We start from the raw sequence: 20555 nt of genomic DNA on the forward strand, positions 1-20555 counted from the left end.
TCAAAAATATCAAAAAAAAATACCACTTAGCTTGATAGCTCGGTGAAATGCGGCAAACGAGATCTGAGGTAACAGGGAGAAGGGCATTGTGGGGAGCAGCTTAGCTCGAGAGTTTTTTTGGTGTATGCAAACTTCTTATTAGGCCGAAACGGTTCTGAGGGGCTCGGAACCGGCCGATCAGTAATGAATGGAAAGAAGATTAGCAACATCAGATATTACCCTTTTCCCCACTGCAGTGCAATCTCGGAGTTGGAATATATAAGTTGCAGGGGGTGTGGGGGGGGCACACATATATAATTATATATAGTCTCCATGTGTGTATATGCATATGTTCATGTATATATTAGAAGTCAGCTTTCATGCATTAGTCAAGTCAGTGTTAACATCAGTGTTCCATGGTTGTCCTTAGAAAAGGTGGTATTGCTGCCACTACATCAGAATATTTGAAATACTTTAAGAAATATTCATTTGCTGTACCCGTTATGCATTGCACTTCATTATCACAGTTTCATTCTAAAGGTGGTAATAATCGCCTTGTATTAATAATTTAATAAAGTGTGATGTTTAGTTGCTGGTAAAAATCAACTAAAGTTGAAACATCACTTTCATTATGTTGCAACAGCATGTAAACCACTAATTGTAATGTTTTTGGTGATTTCCGGAACTTGCTTCTACCTCAGCAAAGCGTACCTTATGGTATCGCAGGTAACCTGGGGGGAAGGTGGTCTGTGCAGAAATTTGATGTCCTGCATAATAATGAGTATGACTGCATTCATGCAAACTGCTGTGCTTAAGACCATGCCAAACGGTATGCATAATTAATACTAAGCAAAGTACAGAAATAATGCCAATAACAGAGCCACACACAGTTGAACATTAATGTGAATAAGTTGGTGAATCTTAGACTGGTCACTTTGAAACTGTTTTGCAAGGTTCACAACACCTGCTGCAATATGACCCTCCTGAAATTGACTGTTGGTGCCATGGTACCATACCTTTTGGAAGTAGATCAACAGATTTGGACTGGGGTGGTAGCTGGTTTGCAGATCCCTGCTCCCTCCCTTTTGTGTTTTTCTGCCATCTTTATGACTTGCTCCCCCCACATCAGCACACCACAGTATTCCTGTGTGTCTTGTACATTATGTTTCTGTCTTCCTTCGTTCTTCCCTAACCCTCTCTCTTACACCTTCTACACTTACTCCTTGTCCAGCTTATCTCTTAAAAAATTTGGAAAATGGGGGTCTGAACCCCACAAAAACATAGTGCCCACTCTCCCACCACCTCTAGCATAATCCTCTTAAAGTGTTCTGTGTGTGGCCCTTATGTTTGTTCCACCCTATTTCCAGTAGAATTTCTATCTTCCCACTTTACAACTTTATGGAATTTCAAAGAGTGTCTTTATTAGGACACACCACATTAAAAAGAAGAAACCTTAAAACAGTATTGGTAAGCTGTGGACCAGTGACTCTCAGCACAGTTTCTTAGACAGAATCTCAAGTGAACTGAACAGGGTCACATCTGCAGCCACAAGCTGAAAATGCCTAATACCATTATTGACTTTACAGATATATGAAATCTTCCGCACAAAACTACACTAGTTTCAGCTCTTTTTAATCCACTTCACATGTGCAAAAGTGCCATGGACATGTCATTGTTTGGATGAGAAGTCTGGCACAACACCACTATTTTCTAATTATCCTTATGTTGTTGTGAATCACGGAACTTTGAGTACCACCCCAAAGCTTAACAGCACTAGAATGTGCTTAAAAACGTCTTTTTCCTGAACTCTGCATGTAATTGCAGAGCTCCTTACACTAGATAAAATGTTGTCCAAAGGCTCCACTGAGTGTTAGTTCAGCTAGAATAACTTACTGGCCAGTACTTCAAATCTGTTTATCAAACCAATGCAGGACCATAAAGTAGAAGGCTAAAGCTGTAACTATGGCCCAGTTGACCTAGGTTTGATTAACAGCTCGGGCCTCTGAGACACTAGCAAGGAGAGAGAGGTATACCCCTTCCCTCCTGGGATGGATATACCTATCTCTCCTTGCTAGTTTATCTGCACATTCCCTGTGAGTAGGTGTGATCCATATTGAACAACAGCCCTAAGATGTATCAGGTAACTGTAGGGAGAGAGATTACCAAGGGGTAGGTCATAAATTAAAAACATCTTCCAGAAGCAGTCAATGACATGACCCCCCTCACCCAAATGCCCTTAGGTTCTGTTCTGACTCTGGCATTAGAACGGAGACAGTGTGAGGGAGTAGGAGAGGCTGGTAGACCTGGCAATGGACGGGGCACTGGGGTAGCTGGAAAGAATGAAGCAACACAGAAAAAATGTTTACCATGCCTATTGGGGGAGTGTTTTTTGGAATTCTTAGTGACAGTGTTTTGTGCCATCTTAAGAAGCACTAAACAGTCCTACTGCTTCTGTTCCTATTCACAGCCAATCAAAAGAAAAAATGGAGTTTGAGGTGTATTATAAATTTTACGCTGAATACACATGGATACTCAAAATAGGCACTATAACAAAGTGTATCAGTGGGGCAAAAGGATTACCAAATACAACAGCAATTAATAGACATGACAGTTGAACTGGTTACATTTTTGCATCACATCTCAAGGTTCCAGGGTTCAGTCCTAACCTGCATGTGTGTCTGTGTAGATTTTCTCCAGGTACCCCAGTTCCTGTAGTATTCTATTATATGTGGCCTGTTCCTAACAAACTTAGCATCTGTATGTACCATCCCTAATGTATCCCTTTCACTGGTCAAGTCAGACCACAAACTAGTAACCTTCTCCATCAAAACCCTCCAGTCAGAAGCAAATATCAGAGAATGCAAGGGTTTCAAGTGTATAAACCCCTTACAATTATACAATGAAGTCATCTCTAAATTCAAGTATAACTATATCACCAAAACATTACGAAGACAACTTCTTCTCACACTTGGACAAATGTATTAACTTGCTAATCCCAACTAGATCTAAGCAAATAAGAAAGTTTAAAAGCAAACCAACATGGTGGTCCTCAAGCATTAAATAAACTGTATAATAAAAGGAAGAAACACTGTAATCTATACAGCAGAATAAAAGACCCCCAATTAAGGTGAACATCAAACAGCTAGATGGGAAACTACAAAAGGACATTAGAAAAATTAAGACATCCCATGAATGCAGAATCTCTACAGATATCAAAGACAACTACAAATCCTTGTTAGGATAGAAAAATAAGAAATAACACTCGACATTGCCCAGAACTTATACATAATGGTACTACCTACTACAATCCAGTGGATAGAGCCAACATATTGAAAAATAAATTTGGGACAACTCCACCCCAAAGAGGTCTCTTCCAGGCCTATTTATTCCAGATATAATGAATCCACCAATCATCAGAAAAGAACACATCCCTATTCAACAAAAGGCGGAGCACTGGCTTCATCCCAGCCGAATGGAGGACAGCCACTGTCATCCCTCTACACAAAGTTGGAGTGTCCACTGTCCAAGGCAATTAAAGGCCCATCAGCCTCTGCAAGGCAATGGAATGCATTATCATGGACCTTATAAACAAGGACATTGGCAACCTCCAAATGCTTGACCCCACACAGTTTGGTTTTGTCAAAGGGAGATCATGCCTGTTAAACTTGGTTGACATCTTCAAAACAGTCATTAAAGCCATGGACGAGGGTAGATGGTGCACACCGCCTACCTTGACCTAGCCAAAGCCTTCGACACTATTCCCCACTCGGGTATAATAGATAAACTCTCCCAGCTAGGCATCAACCTGTATGTTACCAGATGGGAAGCTGACTGGCTCACTGATAGAACCCACTCAGTCAAAACAGGGAAGCCACCTCTAGTAGTAGACCCATAACGAGCAGTATACCCCCAAGGATCAGTCTTGGGGACTCTACTGTTTGGGATATACATTTCTGAGCTGCAAGCCAAAACCAGTGGTCTGTGGCTGACCAAATTGGTAGATGACTGCAAGCTGGGCACTGTCTTAACTTCCCCTAGTGATGAGAACATCCTCCAAGAGTGCCTTACCCAAACTAATGACTGGTACCAGAAGCATGGCTTCAAAATAATGCCAAGAAATGCATCATTATCCCCTTTGGGGAAAATGGTGTCCCCACTAATTATCAAATTAATAACAACGTACTAAGCACACAATCAGTCATGTGGGACTTGGGCACTCAGGTTGATAGCAAGCTGACTTTTGATCACCACATTGCCTCTGTTGTACGGCACGCTTTCGACAAGGACCACAAGGAGATCATAACATCCCTGTACCTCGCCCTTATCAGACCCATTATCGCATAAATGCCCCTTTCCAAATGTACCTTGCCAAGCACATGCAGCAGCTGGAGAGACCAGAGAGGTTCCGGACCAGGAAAATCCAGGGTCTCAAACACCTATCCTACACAAATAGGCTAAAACCCTGTCCCTCTACTCAGTCTCATACAGACTGCTCAGAGGTGACCTGTGTCTGACATACAAGGCCATCCTCAGACCCAACCTTGATTGAGTTGCTGCATATCCGTAAGTCAAACTCCATTCGTGCAACCCACACGCAAGGCCTCAACCTGGCCTGTGACATTAATAGAACTTGTTGGCAAGACAGATTTGTGTTCTAAAGGCTGCTCCACCTGTGGAATAGACTCCTTCTCCATGTTGAGCAGAGTACATCATTAGCCCTCTTTAAGAGGAACCAGGACAACTGGATGGAAAACAGAAAATACACCCTTGGGATCTCACCTGTGTCCCTGCTGGACAGGGGAAACAGGTGCTTTGTGGGAACATGGGTGAAATTTTTGGCTAGGCTTATAAGGGGCTCCAGGTCAAGAGCCTAGTATCATCCTATGAACCTATCCTGAAATGATTCTCCAAACAAAAAACATCTCATCCACAGGGCCTGGCAACATACCCATTTGCCTATTTAATCACACAAACAATGCACTGGTGAACCCACCTCTCACCTTCTTTAACCTGAGCATAGCAACTACCGTTGTCCCACAGGTGTGACACACAGCTATTATGATGTCACTCCACATGGGTGGCCCCACCAATGATCATTGGGAATTACAAGCCTAACTGTCTAACAAGTCTTAAATGCAAATCCAAGGAAAGTACAACAACTGATCTAATTAACTATGACATTAAAAATCTTATCAGACTTGACTGCAATCAGTTTGGCTTTGTCAACGGCAGATCTTGTCTGATGAATCCAGTGAACTTCTATGACAGGATTACTCTGGCTGTAGACTGAGGGCAAACTATTCAGACAACTTACCTTGACCTCGCCAAGGCACTGGTAAATGAAACAATACGTTAACAGTGATTCACTTTGCCTAGATCGCTGAACAACTACATCTGCATACACTAGATCAATCACAAACAGTCAAAATTAAATTCATCAATATGCCAGTACGCATCCTTCAAGCACAAACCTCAGTGCATGCAAAACAAAAACAGAAAAAAAAAAGAAAAGAAAAAAATTGTTGTTTTTGCTAAACCCCTGAGGTCCTCACAACCCCTGCTAATTATGCATACCAATTCCAAAATAACAAAACAGTAGGGAAAGGACAAAATCCTGACTCCCCACTGTATACAGACCACACATGCAAAGCCGCCAACATCCTGCGATAAGCCAGCAGTTCAAATAAACTTTCCTACCAAAATGTGTGATCTAATGAATGCAACCCACTGCACTCATGAACAGCACATGGACATATACATACCTTAGAGCAGGGTATTTAAGTTGCAGCCTGGATGTCCCTGAAGGACAGATACATAGAAGTACCTTGGTGAGCAAGTCCTGCCACACATGCAGTGCACTGTAAAACGTAAACATGTAATTGGTGTTACTAACTTGGTGCACCTCCTAGGACTAGTTGGGCCTACAGTCATTCCCAGTCCAGCTCCTATATACAAGCCAGCACAAGTTATGAGGATCCACTACCCCTCCCCATATAGGGATACTAAAAATGGCTCCACCACTGTGAGAAACTTCTTTGTTGGCGGTCCACATCCTTTTGTGGCCATGTCCTTGGTTATGTTCTATGTCTTGTTCTTGGCATGCATTGCAGTATCATACTGGCCTTTACTGCACCTACTGAAGAAACCTATAATGGCCACTCAGCACTGATTTCCTGCACCACTCACTGCCACATCTGCTCCCAATAACCATTTTCCATATTATGTTTTCCCAGAATGTGCATGTCATTTGTGCACAGGACCTGCAGTAAAACCTCCTTATCCTGGGTGGCAAACTTTTCTACCCATTGTTTCCTTTGTTGACCAGCAAAATCTGTACACCTGTGGGCTACACAAATCAGTCACTGAATCTGCATGGGCTTCCTGGATGTCCTCTATGTATCTGTGCTGCCCACTTCCCTCACTTGTGTCTAGCTAGTTGTCTCCTGTAGCTCTATGGCCATTCCCCGTTTCATGTACACACTGCAGCAAAGGGCAAGTAATAATGACACTCCTTCAAGCGTCAGTGGACTGACCCCCCCCCCCCCTTAGTGCTGCACACACCCTATCCCCATCCCTTAAAATCCACTGACATGCCTCGCCATACAGACAAGGGCCATCATATCATTTGTGTCATGTTCTCCCCTATGTGTACATAGCTTATGGTATAAACCCCTGCCACAGTTGGACATGACAGTGTTATGCCACTGTGCTGTGCTACCACCCCCCAACACACACACCTATATCACTTCCTCAATGTCCCAGTTGTTGCCATCCACTATGGCTGTGGAGTACATGCAAGAGTACATTACTAGGTGCCTTGTTTTCCTTCTTAATGCCTATTTCAAAAGACCAAAGTCATATTCTGTAAAGTCCTGATTCATAAGGCCCTCATAGCGCAGAGTTTATGCTAACAAGGACATTTAGCAGACCTGTCTCTTGAGTCGCTACCTTAAAACAATGCACTATTCACATTGACTGCTGCTACCATTTTTGTCCTGAGGCTAGGCATACAGGTGCATACTGTCCTCGTAGTGACATGACTGCATAATGGTCATCTCCTGGTGCGTTACTGTAGCAATACAATGCTAATCTTATGATGACTGAACATTCATCTGTGTGCATATGGTTACTACCGTTTTACTCACAAACAGAACTTGTTTGAATGGATATTTGTCTGAGGAAGAGCAACATACCTAAAGACAGATTTTTTTTTTTGTGCTAGACAAAACCTAAATATATTATTTTTGCTTATTTACAAGCCAAGTGAGTTGGGCCCATGTGTGTATGTGCGTGGGGGGGGGATCATTTATGAAAGTTCACATAAAACCATTTATACTGAAGTTTCTTTCTAACTGCAAGCTTCTTCAGTAGTAAAAAAAACATATTTGTAACTACACATAACTTTTCTGTGTTTCTAATGACTAAAATTAATTTTCTCAGTTACTGTACTGTCATGTTTTGAGGCTTGGAAGTTAAGTGAAGGAATAATGTTTACAACAATCAAAACATCAGATCCCCAGACAATAACAGCAATGTAACATAGGAAATAGGCAAGACCTTTGCTGGCAATAAATAAAACTTACAGGACCATGCATGTTCAATCAGGAAGAAACTAATAAATGAGCAATACAATCATACATAGGACAACATCTTCACAAAAAAATAGATAGAATATTTCAAAATTAAATAAGATCTCTTGCAAATTACAGATATGTCTACTTTCACATTCGTACTTCCTGCTTCACCTTTGATAAATGTCTGTTTTGTACTCTGATCAAATAGAGTGTTGCCAATACATTTCAGTGCAGAAAGTGCACTCCCAGAGCTAAAGTTTTTACTGGGACAACCATCACAAATAGGTGTTTGGCCTTCAGATCTTTTGCAAACAATGTTCTGGGTGTGAATGAAGGCTGATACAATGACTTTCACTGTTGTTTCTTTTACATTAAACATTGCACGGATACTACACTTTTCAGCGTAAAGTGATGAGCTAGTAAAGGCCTACTGAGGCAATACTTTACAGTTTTACAAATCTCACATAAATGAAGCTCCTATAGCTTACTTTCCTCTGCAGTCATACAGGGCAAATCCTAAACTATATACACCAATGATAAAAGTGTGAGTATCTGCCAGAAACTTAATCACTACTAAAATCATATAGGATACAGTGATGGCTACATACAGGACTGACAAATGTGTTTATAATCCTGTCTAAACTGAGCGATTGTATAGGTTCATAAGCGTGTACTAGGCTAATGGCCCTGGAGCCTTTACAAGCCTAGCCCATAGATTGACCCCAGCATTGTGTCACCCGACCTTAGTTCCTAGTGCATCTGTCGAGTAGAGCCACTGGAGTGATCCCCGGGGTGCATTTTCTATTTCCCATCCACTCATTAAGATTTCTCTTGAAGAGGGCCAATGAGGTGCTCCGCTTGACATGTATGGGAAGTCTATTCCATAGCATGGGCAGTCTCTGGGTTATGAACCTGTCCCTCCAGCATGTTCTGTTGATTGTGGTACTGAGGTTGAGGTCTCTGGAGCGTGTGGTGTGGAGGGATTTAATTAGCTGTAGCATTTCTAACAGAGATGGGTCAAACATGGCTTTGAAGGTCAAGCAGAGATCGCTTCTAAGTAGGCGATATGAGACAGAGAATAGTTGGGAGTTTTTTGAGTCTGTCCATAGAGGACAAGTGTTTAAGGCCTAGGATTCTCTTTGTGAGGTACTTTTGTGGCCTCTCCAGTTGTTGCAGGTGTCTAGTGAGGTACATGCCAAATGGGGCATTGTACTAAATGATTGGCCTAATGAGGGAAGAGTAGAGGGAGACAATGACCTCTTTATTCCTGGATGCAAAACCCTTAATAATGAGATGTGCCACATAGAAGGACTTTCTGACCACAGTGGCAATGTGGTGGTCAAAAGAGAGGTTGCTGTTAACCTGTGTTCCCAGATCTCTTATAATGCCTTCTGTGTTCAGTGGACTACCATCAATGTGGCAATTCAAGGGAACTGGGTTTTTCCCAAGGGGGATGACTACACATTTTTTGGCATTGAGCTTAAGGCCATGGTTCTGACACCAGTCGTTGGTGTCATTCAGGCCTTTCTGTAGGATGTCAGCATCACTTGAGGAGTTAATAACAGCTCCCAACTTGCAATAGTCTGGGAACTTTTTCAGCCAGAGTCTCTTCATGTTGGCCTGGACTTCAGAGAAGTAAATATCAAACAGGAGAGGACCCAAGACCGAACCCTGTGGGACTCCACTTGTGACTGGTCGGCAGTCTGACATGGAGTCAGCTATTTTCACACTGTGAGCCAGTTTGCAACCAAACTAGTGATACAGGGGTTGATGCCTAGCTTAGTGAGTTTTTCTATGATTTCTGAGTGGGGAATGGTATCAAAGGCCTTCGGCCAGATCAAGGTAGGCTGTATGAACCACCTTGCCTTCATCAACAGCTCTGGTGACTGACTCAGAGAAGTCGACCAAGTTGAGCAGGCATGATCTAAACTTCAGAAAACCAAACTGTGTAGGATCCAGAGTTTGGAGATTCCCTATATCCTTGTTTATTACGTCCATGATTATGCATTCCATAGCTTTGCATATCAGACTCATCAGGCTAATTGGGCGATAATTTCCGGGGTCTGTAGTTGCTCCTCCTTTGTGAGGAGGGATCACAGTAGCAGTGGGCCATTCGGTAGGGAAAAAGCCTGAGGTGAGGCTGTGATTGAGCAGGGAACACAGGTGAGGTGCCAGTTCACTCTGTAGCTCATGTAGAACACAGCCAGTGCTGTTTTAACCTGTGCAGCAATAATACTGGGTGCCTGGCAATCTACTGGTATTGTGATTGGTCCTTTGGGGGGGGGGGGGGTAAAGTTAGCACTGAATCTGTTGGCCAGTATATTGGCAATATATGTTGGCTTGGTATAGGAGGTACCATTGTGCAGTAGCTCAGAGCAAATCTGGGTATTGCCGTGGAGCTTCTTTACATAATAATAGAAGGCCTTGTGGTTGTCTTTACTATCTGCTGCAATTCTGTTTTCATACCTAGTTTTAGAGGATTTGATGAGGGATCTCAACCTTTTGTTGAGGCTGATAAGGGAGTTTTTCCAGTCTTGGGACGTCGCCTTATTCCACATCAGTTTCCTCCTTCTGTTGTAGAGTTTGTTTATGGCAGGGGACCACCAAATTGGCTTCCTTTTTTTTTTTTTTTTTTTTTTTTGGAGGAGAGCATCTTGGTTCTATTGGGTATGGTGACAGCCATGCATTTGTGTACGTGTTCGTACAGTGCATTGGTGTATGATTTTGCTGTCATGCAGGTTAGCCACCTCTGTTTTTAGGAGTCCAAAGTTAGCTTTGGAGAAGTTTTTCATGGTGGTTACCTTTTGGGGGGGGGGGGGGGGATTTCCAAGGTGATTAGTTTGTGGTCACATCTAACCAGGGAGAAGCTGACTATTGGTGTAGAGCAACAGTTGCCCATGTTAGTAATGACCAGGTCAAGGATTTTGCTACCTCTAGTGGGGGTAAGAATGAGCTGGTCCAGAGCATTGGAATTAATGAATTCCAGAAAGCATTGGGCAAGTGTATTGGTACACGAGTAGTTTTCCTGGTAGTTGAAGTCGCCCAGTATGAGAGTGTTAGGTTGGACTCTAATTTCTCCACGGTGCTTTGGAACATGGAGTGTGAGTCTTGGGACATGGTTGGGGACCTATAGCAGGCTACAACCTGAATCACTGTCTTATCCAATGTTAGCTGCACCTGAAGTATCTAAGATGTGTTATGTTGGGCTACCAGTCAGAAGGTGAGCACATCTTTTATGAATATGGAAACACCACCGGCTTGGGAGCTTCGGTCCAAGTTCTGGGGCCAAAAGGTGTGGAATGAGTTATAGCCTGGTAGTGCAGGGGTGATTTCTGCTGCCTTGAACCAGGTCTCTGTTACAGCACAAATGTCGATATTCTCCATTTTAAGGAGTGCTTTGAGCGAGTGCATTTTGAGATTTAGACTTCTAGTGTTGAGCAGCATGACTCCGATTGCATTTGTTTGTTAGCTACTTTTACTCTGGAAACTGAAAAGGCACATTATAGCCTGTAAGTGCAAATGACTAAAGTGTGATCACCACAAGTAAAAACAGTTAATATAGCAATCTTTCCACCTGAATCATAAAATACAAAAAAATCCCATCTACCAATTCATGTCATTAAACTATGATCACCCAACACAAACTGTGGCACTTCTGATATTTTCCTGTCAGGACCATGCAAAATGTATATACCCTGCAAATGTTAAAAGTGGGATTATCCCAGACAAACTGAGTCACTATAAATTTTCTCACCTAAATCATATAAAACAAATTCCCTGCTACTTTGATGAAAGTGTAATTATATCATGTAGATTTAGTCATTACTGCTGAGAACTAGAATCATACAGAAAACATTACTAGTACTGTATTGCTGACAAAAGTGAGATCCTCCAGGTAAATTCACTTACTTCAGCTAAATCTGCACTGTAATCACACAGAGCACACTACTGGCTTATATAAACAATCGACAAAAGTCTGATCATCCCATATAAATGAAGTTACTACTGTTCTCCTTCCATTAGAATCAGTGCAAACAATATACCACTTCCTGAGTAAAAAATATTAAAAGGGTGATCATCCTACATAAATTATTATACTAATCTTTCCACCTAAATCATACAAAACAAATTGCTAACTACTAATACAAGTGACAAAAGTGTAAACATACCATGTAAATTGACTCACCACAGCTACCTTTGCATTGAAATCACACAGAACACATCTCTATAGTTATATGTTACACTGTGATTATTCAGTGTAAACTGTTACCGATACAGCCATTTTCCAACCTGACCCATGAAGGACAAATTGTTTTATGAAAACAGTCTAAGATAGGAACTGCAAAATACTATGACTTGAAACACAAAACAATAAATTAGTGCAAATACCGAAACCCACTGTAATACAATGCACACAGTTAAGCCCTCTTAGCCCTGCTACTTAAATATATTAACTCTGAGACTGTTGTAGCTCAAGGAACATGCCAAGGTTCCACAAAGCAGGAATTCTCCTCTTCATGTCTGCTTTGGTCATGTCATGTTCCCACTTGCATCTATTCCAGTAGTACAAATTTTGATAATCACAAATAACATTTCTTTCACACTATAAATTAAGTAGTGCAATACATTATATTTCTTCAAATGGGGACTGATTCATTGGATTGGTATTCATAAATTCACCCTTGGCTTTACTGACCGACTCCCTGACAGATGCGTTTTACTCTGAGGGTGAGTACTGGCAAGGCATAACTGGCCGCAAGACTCAATTGCCTTGTATTTCCTGTGATCCCACGAAGGAAAAGGAGTCAGTATCATCTACCAAAGTAACCATTACCATATGTACACCCTCACATAATACCTCAATTTACCAAGACAGAGACACCCGTATCCTTCTTAAAACTGAGTAACCTCAAGTGCCCCCAGTATCATATATTCCCCCAGGTAATAACACAAGTAATACTGAAGACATACTTTCCTGGGCATCAGTTAACATCACTCATGAAGCAATTACCCCAGGCAACTTTAGCATTAAATGGAAATCACAAGCTGCAAATACTCACCCCTTATTAACCTTTTCAACTTTATTCGACTAATCTCCACCTCTACTGATGTAATAAACCCTCTAACAGTTCATCCAGCCTTGATTGGATTCCAACATCCCCACCCAAACAACAACATTAAGTGTGGTATCCTACCAGACACAGTCAGTGGTCACTATCCTAACTTTGCAATTAGTTTACAAAAAGACTCCCCAATGCCCCAACAGTTCAACTGGGTATGCAATCTAACTACATTCAACAGACATTTCTGTCATTGCTTAAAACACTAAGAAAAAAAAAATTATTTACCACTACACTACATCAACCAACAATACAAACATAGAACTAGTAACTCATACAAAATGACTAGGTGTCATTACATGAAAATGTAAAAATTGACTATTTCCAATTCACCATTTAAAAAAAACTCACCAAAAACTCAGTCTCCTGTACACAGCTAAACCTTTCCTCAACTATCACAAAAGAAAAACCAATGTCACCACTTACATGCTTTCAAGCTTCCTTTATGCATCTCTAGTTTTTACAAACTTGCTTAATGCCCAGATATCCAAAACTGAACAATGAAAACTGCAAACTTGGCAAACAACACAATAAACAGCTCATAACTGCTCTGCACTGAAACAACTTAACTAGGTAGAACTGCCAAATTACCATAACACACAACTAATATTCACCCACAAATGTTCCTCTCTCTGGTACTATCCTAGCAGGCAACTCCACTCCAAAAGGAAATATCTAGTCTCTGCTACTAAATCTCACAATACTGCTGACAAAGCCTTGTGTTCCAATTTTGTTTCCAAATTACTGAACTCTATATTAATAGCCATTAGACAGTTAGAAAATATAAAATCCTTTAAAACACAACATAAACTACATCTCAAAAACACATGGCTTTGCTCCTGTGACCCCCACATAAATCTTTCTATACTATAGACTATTCACTTCTCATCTCTTCTACGAATACTAGCACATACATAACTGCAACCAGTGAGCCAGCCTAAACAAGCAGAAACTCTCTCTAGAGCCACTTACTTGCTCCTTTTCACAACTGTCCCCTACCCCCATTCACGTACACCTTTTCAACCACCATTTCCTTCCTACACTTATTTTTCTTGTTGTTTTCCTCACTACACTTCTTCTGAGATCCACTTTTACTAAACCACTTTCCAATTTCCATTCCCTTACCCCTTTTTACCTCTGATGTTCAATGTTTACTCAATCGCTTTCCAGTGCTCAAATCTCTTTCCCCACTTTAACTCTCACCTTTACCTTCTCCATTTGCAGAGCTCCCTTATAACACTTTACTTTTAACACTTTCCACACCTCTCATTTAACTCCTACCTTTCATAAATATCTTATCTTACACTCTCACTTCTCAATTCTAATGCACTAAAATGCACAGCAACATCATCCAGGATTGTGACATTAGATATGCTCTGTTCACAGAAATGTGACTTCACATTTCGACTCGTATTTCTTTTTCACTCCTAACTTCTGCTAATACCATTGATTTTTTTTCTGTATCAAAACACTTTTTATATATTGTAATTGCATGATACTAATTCAAATGTTATACTCGCAATGTTATTATTTACCTGCAAATCTTTGTATTTTGGCTTTTCTACACAAATGTCAGTGTTGCAACAAGTAACACACTTTCCTTTAGTGCATAAGGCTGTGGGTTCTGTTCCCACATTGGACAGATGAACTGCTAACACTCAGTGCAGCATAGGGTGGGGGGTACTGCACTCGTGAGTGTCACCCTTTGGATGAAATGTTAAACTCAAGGTCCCATCTGCCTGTGTTGGTGGTAGTTCTGGTGATGTTAAAAGATCCCATGGCACCTACAGAAAAGAGTAGGGGAACTTTCCCCATTGCCCTTGTCAAATTTCTCCTAGTAGTATAAATACCACTCTAGGTCTCCCCTGAAAGCAGGCCAATAGCCTAGTGGGATTAACCCAGTCGACAAATAGAAAAATAAATAAAATAAATGTACACAAACCACTTTGTATTACTTCATTTTAATACTGTATTGGGCTTTGTTCCCTGGGTCTCCACTGAAAATGGGTTACTCTGTTGTTCAGTCAGACTTTCCTGACAAAGGAAAACAAATAAATGCCTACCTTGTGACCAAAGGGTGATCATCCTACTTAAACTAGTGACAAAATCATACATAATGAATTCCCTCAACTTTATACCTCCTACTAAGCATGGTCTAAACATCTTCCCACCTTAATTATAAAGAGTACATTTCAAGTCACAAATACCAGTGATAAAAGGATGACCGTCCCATGGAAACTGACATGATGCATCAATGTCCTCTCCCCCAAAACCATGCAAAACAATTCCTATCTCCCTGTATAATTCATTAAAATGTGGTCATCCCACATATGTTATGCCACCACAATCAACATTATGCCATGTGATCATCTCACCCAAATGTTATGCCTCCATAATCAACATGACTGCCACCTTCCAACCTGAACCATACAGGCCAGAATCCCATGTATTTACAGCAGTTATATAAAAATGTGAAGAAAGCAAATGAACACTTACTATACCAGTCTACATACTAGAATCACAAGTGACAAATTTCCTGCTCTATGTACTTCGGAAAGAAGTGTGATTGTGATAACACGGTATCACCAGAGTTCCATGACACAGAAGGATGAATCCTTGACTAGTATCAAGTGACCTGTGATGCAATTGAGGAGATAACTGGTATTGGTGGGAAAGAGGTGCCAGTGCTGGCTCTCTCATCCTTGCAGGAAGGCAGTCTGACCTGATGCATAATTAACACCAGTGGAGGCAGGTGTTCTTGTCTAAAATAGGCCAAGACATACACACTCACTATACTGTGTGGATGGACCAAGTCGTGCACATCTCTGAAACTGCGTGTCAGCATAGCCATATTTCAAGTTATGCATGTTGTCAATCAGGTGGTACTGTAGGTTTCTGCAGATATGCAAAATAAAGGAAGAGGGCCAGCAATAATTCAGGCTGCTGCCTGGATTAATTGCTTCCTGCAACTGGCTCTTCCCAAAGAGGAATTAATAAACCAACCAAGTCACTGAATAAAATAATGGTCAACATACAAGAAAAAAATGCATAAAAATGAGTCATTACTGCTGTCTTCCTAGGGACTTTACAAACTACAATCTTTTCACATGAATCATGCATAATCCTTTGTCATGCATATGCAAGAGTGACAAAAAGTGTCAGCAATTCTTGTAAACTGAGTAAATAAGATGTTTTAATTCCAGAATCATATGAGATAAACTTCCATCAGCATACACCTGTGGCAAAGTGTGATCATTTCAATTAAGTTCTAACACTGCTAAGGTATTTCCACTATAATTATGCACAAAACATTCCTCAATCATTATAGGCTCCTAAGGTTTGATCTCTACTTAGCCTTCCCAATATGGAAAATCCAGCATTTGTTGAAATACTTCATCTGAACAGAACCAAACAGTGGAAAAGTAAATATCTGCTCCAAAGACCTAAACCTATACTACTGCATTAGTAATACCAGATGGTGTGACAACTAACTAACCCAATGTTTTCCCCATTTCTGGAAAAGGCTGCCCCTTACGCAGGGTACTTCCCTAGCAACTTTTAAAACCATCCAGGATGATAAAGAATGAATGAGCCACTCCACCACACCTTTCAGGGCTCTGCCCTTTAAAAAGGGCTTTAAAGATACTGTTTCATTAATCCCTGGAGAATTATAAGTATTAAGTTTCAAAATCCACCTTTGCTCAACGGTTTCTGTTCTATTAATCATGTCACCTCCTCTGATTCCCTCTTGTAACACTTCTAACACCAAAAATTTAAAGTAATGTGTGCTGCCGGCTGATTCTATCTTTAAAGCCCTTTTTAAAGGGCAGAGCCCTTAAACATTAACTGCATTATAATGTTTTAATGGATTTTAGAAGGGTGCTATGTAAACTTTATAGTGTTTCATATATTTATTGATTGATTGATTGATTGAATGATTGTGATTTATGTAATGGTATTTAAGTAGTAGTTAGTATGTTAATTTTACTCAGTCTGATGAAGCGGTACTAGAAACCGTGAAAGCGCTTACTGTTTATTCAGCATTGTTCAACATTTTGTTGGAGGATTAACGTGTATATTTACAGACCTGAAAGGTGTGGTGGAGTGGCTCATTCATTCTTTTTCTTCCTGGATCGTTGGTGTCTATAAACCTATCCTTTACCAGGGCGTTGGTATTGTTTGTTCAACTTTTAAAACCAGTCTGGATGACTGGCTGCAGTGGTTATAGGTTCATAGGTTGATACTAGGCTATCTGCCCTAGGGCACTTATAAGCCTAGCCAGAGTGTGTTTGGTTTTCGCCACCCTTTTAGATTAGTTGACTGTGCCTCTGTATAGTAGGTCACAGAAGGTAGCCATATTAAGGTTAGTTTACTGTACCTCTGTCTAGCAAGGACACAGAGGAGATCCCAGGGGTAAACTTATGGTCTCCCATCCACTCGTCAAGATTTCTCTTGAATAGGGTCAGTGAGGGGCTCTGCCTAACATGGATTGGGATTTTGTTCCAGAGTGAGGGGAGCCTCTGGGATATGAATCTGTCCCTCCAGCATGTCCTATTTATTTCTGTGCTGAAGTTCAAGTCCCTGGAGCGTGTAGCTCTAAGGGATTTGGATTTCTTGAGGTGGAGCATGTCCATTAATTCTGGGTTGGACATGGCTTTATACGTCAGACACAGATTGCCTCTGAGTAGGCGGTACGCAACTGAGTAGAGCTGGAGTTTCTTTAGCCGAAGTGCATAGGGCATCTGTTTGAGTCCCTTGATCCTCTTGGTGAGGCACTTTTGGGGTCTTTCCAGTTGCTGCAGATGTCGGGTAAGGTACATCCCAAATGGGGCACTGTATTCAATTATGGGCCTGATAAGTGATGAGTAGAGGGGCACAATGACCTCTCTTGATCTAGATGTGAACCCTTTTGTGATAAGGTAGGCTATATAGAAGGTCTTTCTAACTACTTTGGCAACGTGATTGTCAAAGGTGAGATTACTATCTACTTGGGTCCCCAAGTCCCTAATTACTTCTTCCGTACTTAATGGATTACCACCTATGTGGTAATTTGTGGGCACTTTGTTTTTCCCAAAGGGGATGACAATGCACTTTTTGGCATTTAGCTTTAGGCCATGGCTCTGGCACCAATTAGCCGTCTCTGTGAGACCCTTTTGGAAGATGCTCGTGTCAGCCAGAGAGTCGATTATGGCGCCCAGTTTGCAGTCGTCTGCGAACTTTGTCAGCCATAGTCCACCCGTGTTGGCCTGTACCTCGGAGAAATATATACCGAACAGGAGGGGTCCCAGAACTGAGCCTTGTGGGACACCACTTGTAACTGGTTTAGAGCCTGACGTGGCACCTGCAATTCTGACCATATGGGTTCTATCCCTGAGCCAGTTTGCAACCCATCTTGTGACATAGGGGTTGATATTTAAGCTGGTGAGCTTATTTATGATGCCCGAGTGGGGTATTGTGTCAAAGGCTTTTGCGAGGTCCAGGTAGGCAGTGTGGACTACCTTCCCTTCATCTATGGCTTTGGTAACAGTTTCAAAGAAGTCAACCAGGTTCAAGTGGCAAGATCTGCCCTTAACAAAGCCGAATTGGGTAGGATCCAGTGTCTGGAGGTTCCCAATGTCCTTGTTTATGATTTCCATGATGATACGCTCCATAGCCTTGCAGACCAGGCTGGTCAGGCTTATAGGGCCCAGCATTTTCTGAAGGATATAAAGTCTGAACCACAAATGACTTTCATTATTTAGTAACTTCAATCCTCAATGATTAGCCAGAAATCCACAAATTTTACTAATAACAGACCAAAAATATGAGCCAAAAACCTGGACAGTTGAGAGGTATGTGAATGATCACAAATCTTCACCTAGAATATGTGGGGGAAATCTAACAGTGCATCACCAGTACTGGGTGGCATGATGAGCAACTCAATTGTATTTTTTTTGGGGGGGGGGGGGGGGCATAGGCTAAGGAAGAAAAACTATTGTTATATTTATTAACTTAATTTACCACCTTTTCTCCAAACGTTACCAGTTTTATGAGGGATTAAGGAGCACAGTGCTAAAATTTGAATCAAAATCATGGACGTCCTTGAAAAGTGACAGTTAAGAGGAAAGATAATCCAGGCTGAGCCCGGAATTGGTCAATATTGATCAGTACACTACCCCGTTAAAAAAATAACACATTTCAGGATCCGGCGCACGCTTAGTGTTTGAAACTATTTACTTGGAAACCCTTGATCATAAAAAGGGGGATGTGGAGACATCTGTCAACAATCTAACAAATAAACAGCAAAGCTGTCCTTACTCCGGCAGCATACGTGGAAAAATAACGATATTACACTGCCATCTTCTGGTCATCAGAAAAGCTGCAGTTGATCATCATTTTAATATCTCCTGTGCTCTGAAACATTGTGCTCTGAAACATTTACAACATTCACAAGCACAACTATCAATTAATTTAGGCACGCACAGCGCTATGATCTTTGCATTAAGAATTTGCTTTGATCCTTTAAGATTTTATGACGTTATCTTGAAGTCAGGTGTATTTATTGTGCATGCTTTATTAAACAACTACATATGTAAGGATTCATCGTGGAAAAAGTTTACAGGTTATGTAGAATACAAAGATAACCTAAACGCGTTGCTTGTTATATTTGTTCAACTGTAAATGCTTTGTGCCGATTTCATAAAGCTACAAACCTGCCCCTGGTGGTCGATATAGTAGAAGTATTCCCTCACTTTCGGATCTGGACTCTGTCCCTGAATGTAACTGGTTGTCACTGGCGTATGAGTTTTGTAGGATGGCACTTTATTCCAACAGAGATTCTGCTTGTGTAGCAAACCTCTCATTGTGCAGTGTCCTAAATACATCATCCACAGAACGTTATTTCAAAAGATAAATTATAAATATTCGCTTCTGAACGCTCTTCTTACACCAACAGTGCTATGCTAATGCCGTCCGCACTTAATTTACAATTCAAGCATACGAGTGCAGACAAAACGACGGACTAAAGTTATTTATGGGTTAATGTCAAACACTGATAGTGACAGTTCTCCCCGGTGTTTATACAAAGGGGAGCAAGTCCATCTGCTGCACAAGTTAGAGTAAACAAACGTTGTTCACTTTCGTTCCTAAGGAACGGTTTGGAAACACTGCCCTAGAATGACAGGGCTAGGGCTTGTGAGTTTGGAATGCTTTCTTCATAGTTGCTGAACATCAACTTGATTATTCTCGATTGATAAATACATTTGTACCGGATACATCTTTTTAGTGGCTTCTTCATCATAGTTACTGAACATCAACTTCACTACTGCGTTTGAATGATAAACAAATTTTATATTTTATCTTATTTAGTCCCAAGCATTTTGCTACTATATGTACTTGCACACAAAGTATATAATTTGTAATGCTTCAAAAAGTATATGTTGATAACAATGCTCCATAGAAGCAAAACTTTTATTTACGCCACTTTTTGGTGTGACAATTCATTGGAACTAGGGTTACCACCTGTCCCACTTTGTGAGGGACAGTCCCTCTTTGGGCAGTTGTGTCCTGCAAAAAAACTGAACAAATGGCAAATGTCCTGATATCTTACGACAAAAATATTTCCTATATTTTCTTTAATAGTTGCATAAAACAGTTATTTTGTATCTGAAACACCAAAATATTATAATAAACAGAATAAGCAACTCAAATGCTACAAGAATAAGTTTCTATTCTGGCAAAAAGTGAATTTCTGTCCTTTGTACTGGCCGTGGGTATGTTTTGCCCTGCAAAATCTGACGTTCCTACCAAAAATGTCCCACTTTGGGCATTTGAAAAGGTGGCAACCCTAATTGGAACTGTCTGCTCCACGTCAGCAATTGTCTCCCTAACGGCTTCAACAAAG

General features: G+C 41.0%; 1 protein-coding gene across 1 annotated transcript in view; it reads right to left on the reverse strand.

Annotated features, from left to right (window-relative positions):
- CCHR3.PART1H8orf82 (chromosome chr3.part1 C8orf82 homolog) overlaps window positions 1–19761 on the reverse strand; it is a 539277-nt gene extending 519516 nt beyond the window's left edge. The window contains exon 1 of the mRNA XM_044067322.1: window positions 19366–19761. Within this exon, the coding sequence (XP_043923257.1) occupies window positions 19366–19539 (174 nt within the window). The 5' untranslated portion in view covers window positions 19540–19761. The remainder of the gene's footprint in view (window positions 1–19365) is intronic.
- Window positions 19762–20555: the final 794 nt, after the last annotated feature.

The sequence above is a fragment of the Protopterus annectens genome, chromosome 3.part1, assembly GCF_019279795.1.
Source record: "Protopterus annectens isolate FY-2018-M chromosome 3.part1, PAN1.0, whole genome shotgun sequence".
Taxonomy (NCBI): Eukaryota; Metazoa; Chordata; order Ceratodontiformes; family Protopteridae; genus Protopterus; species Protopterus annectens.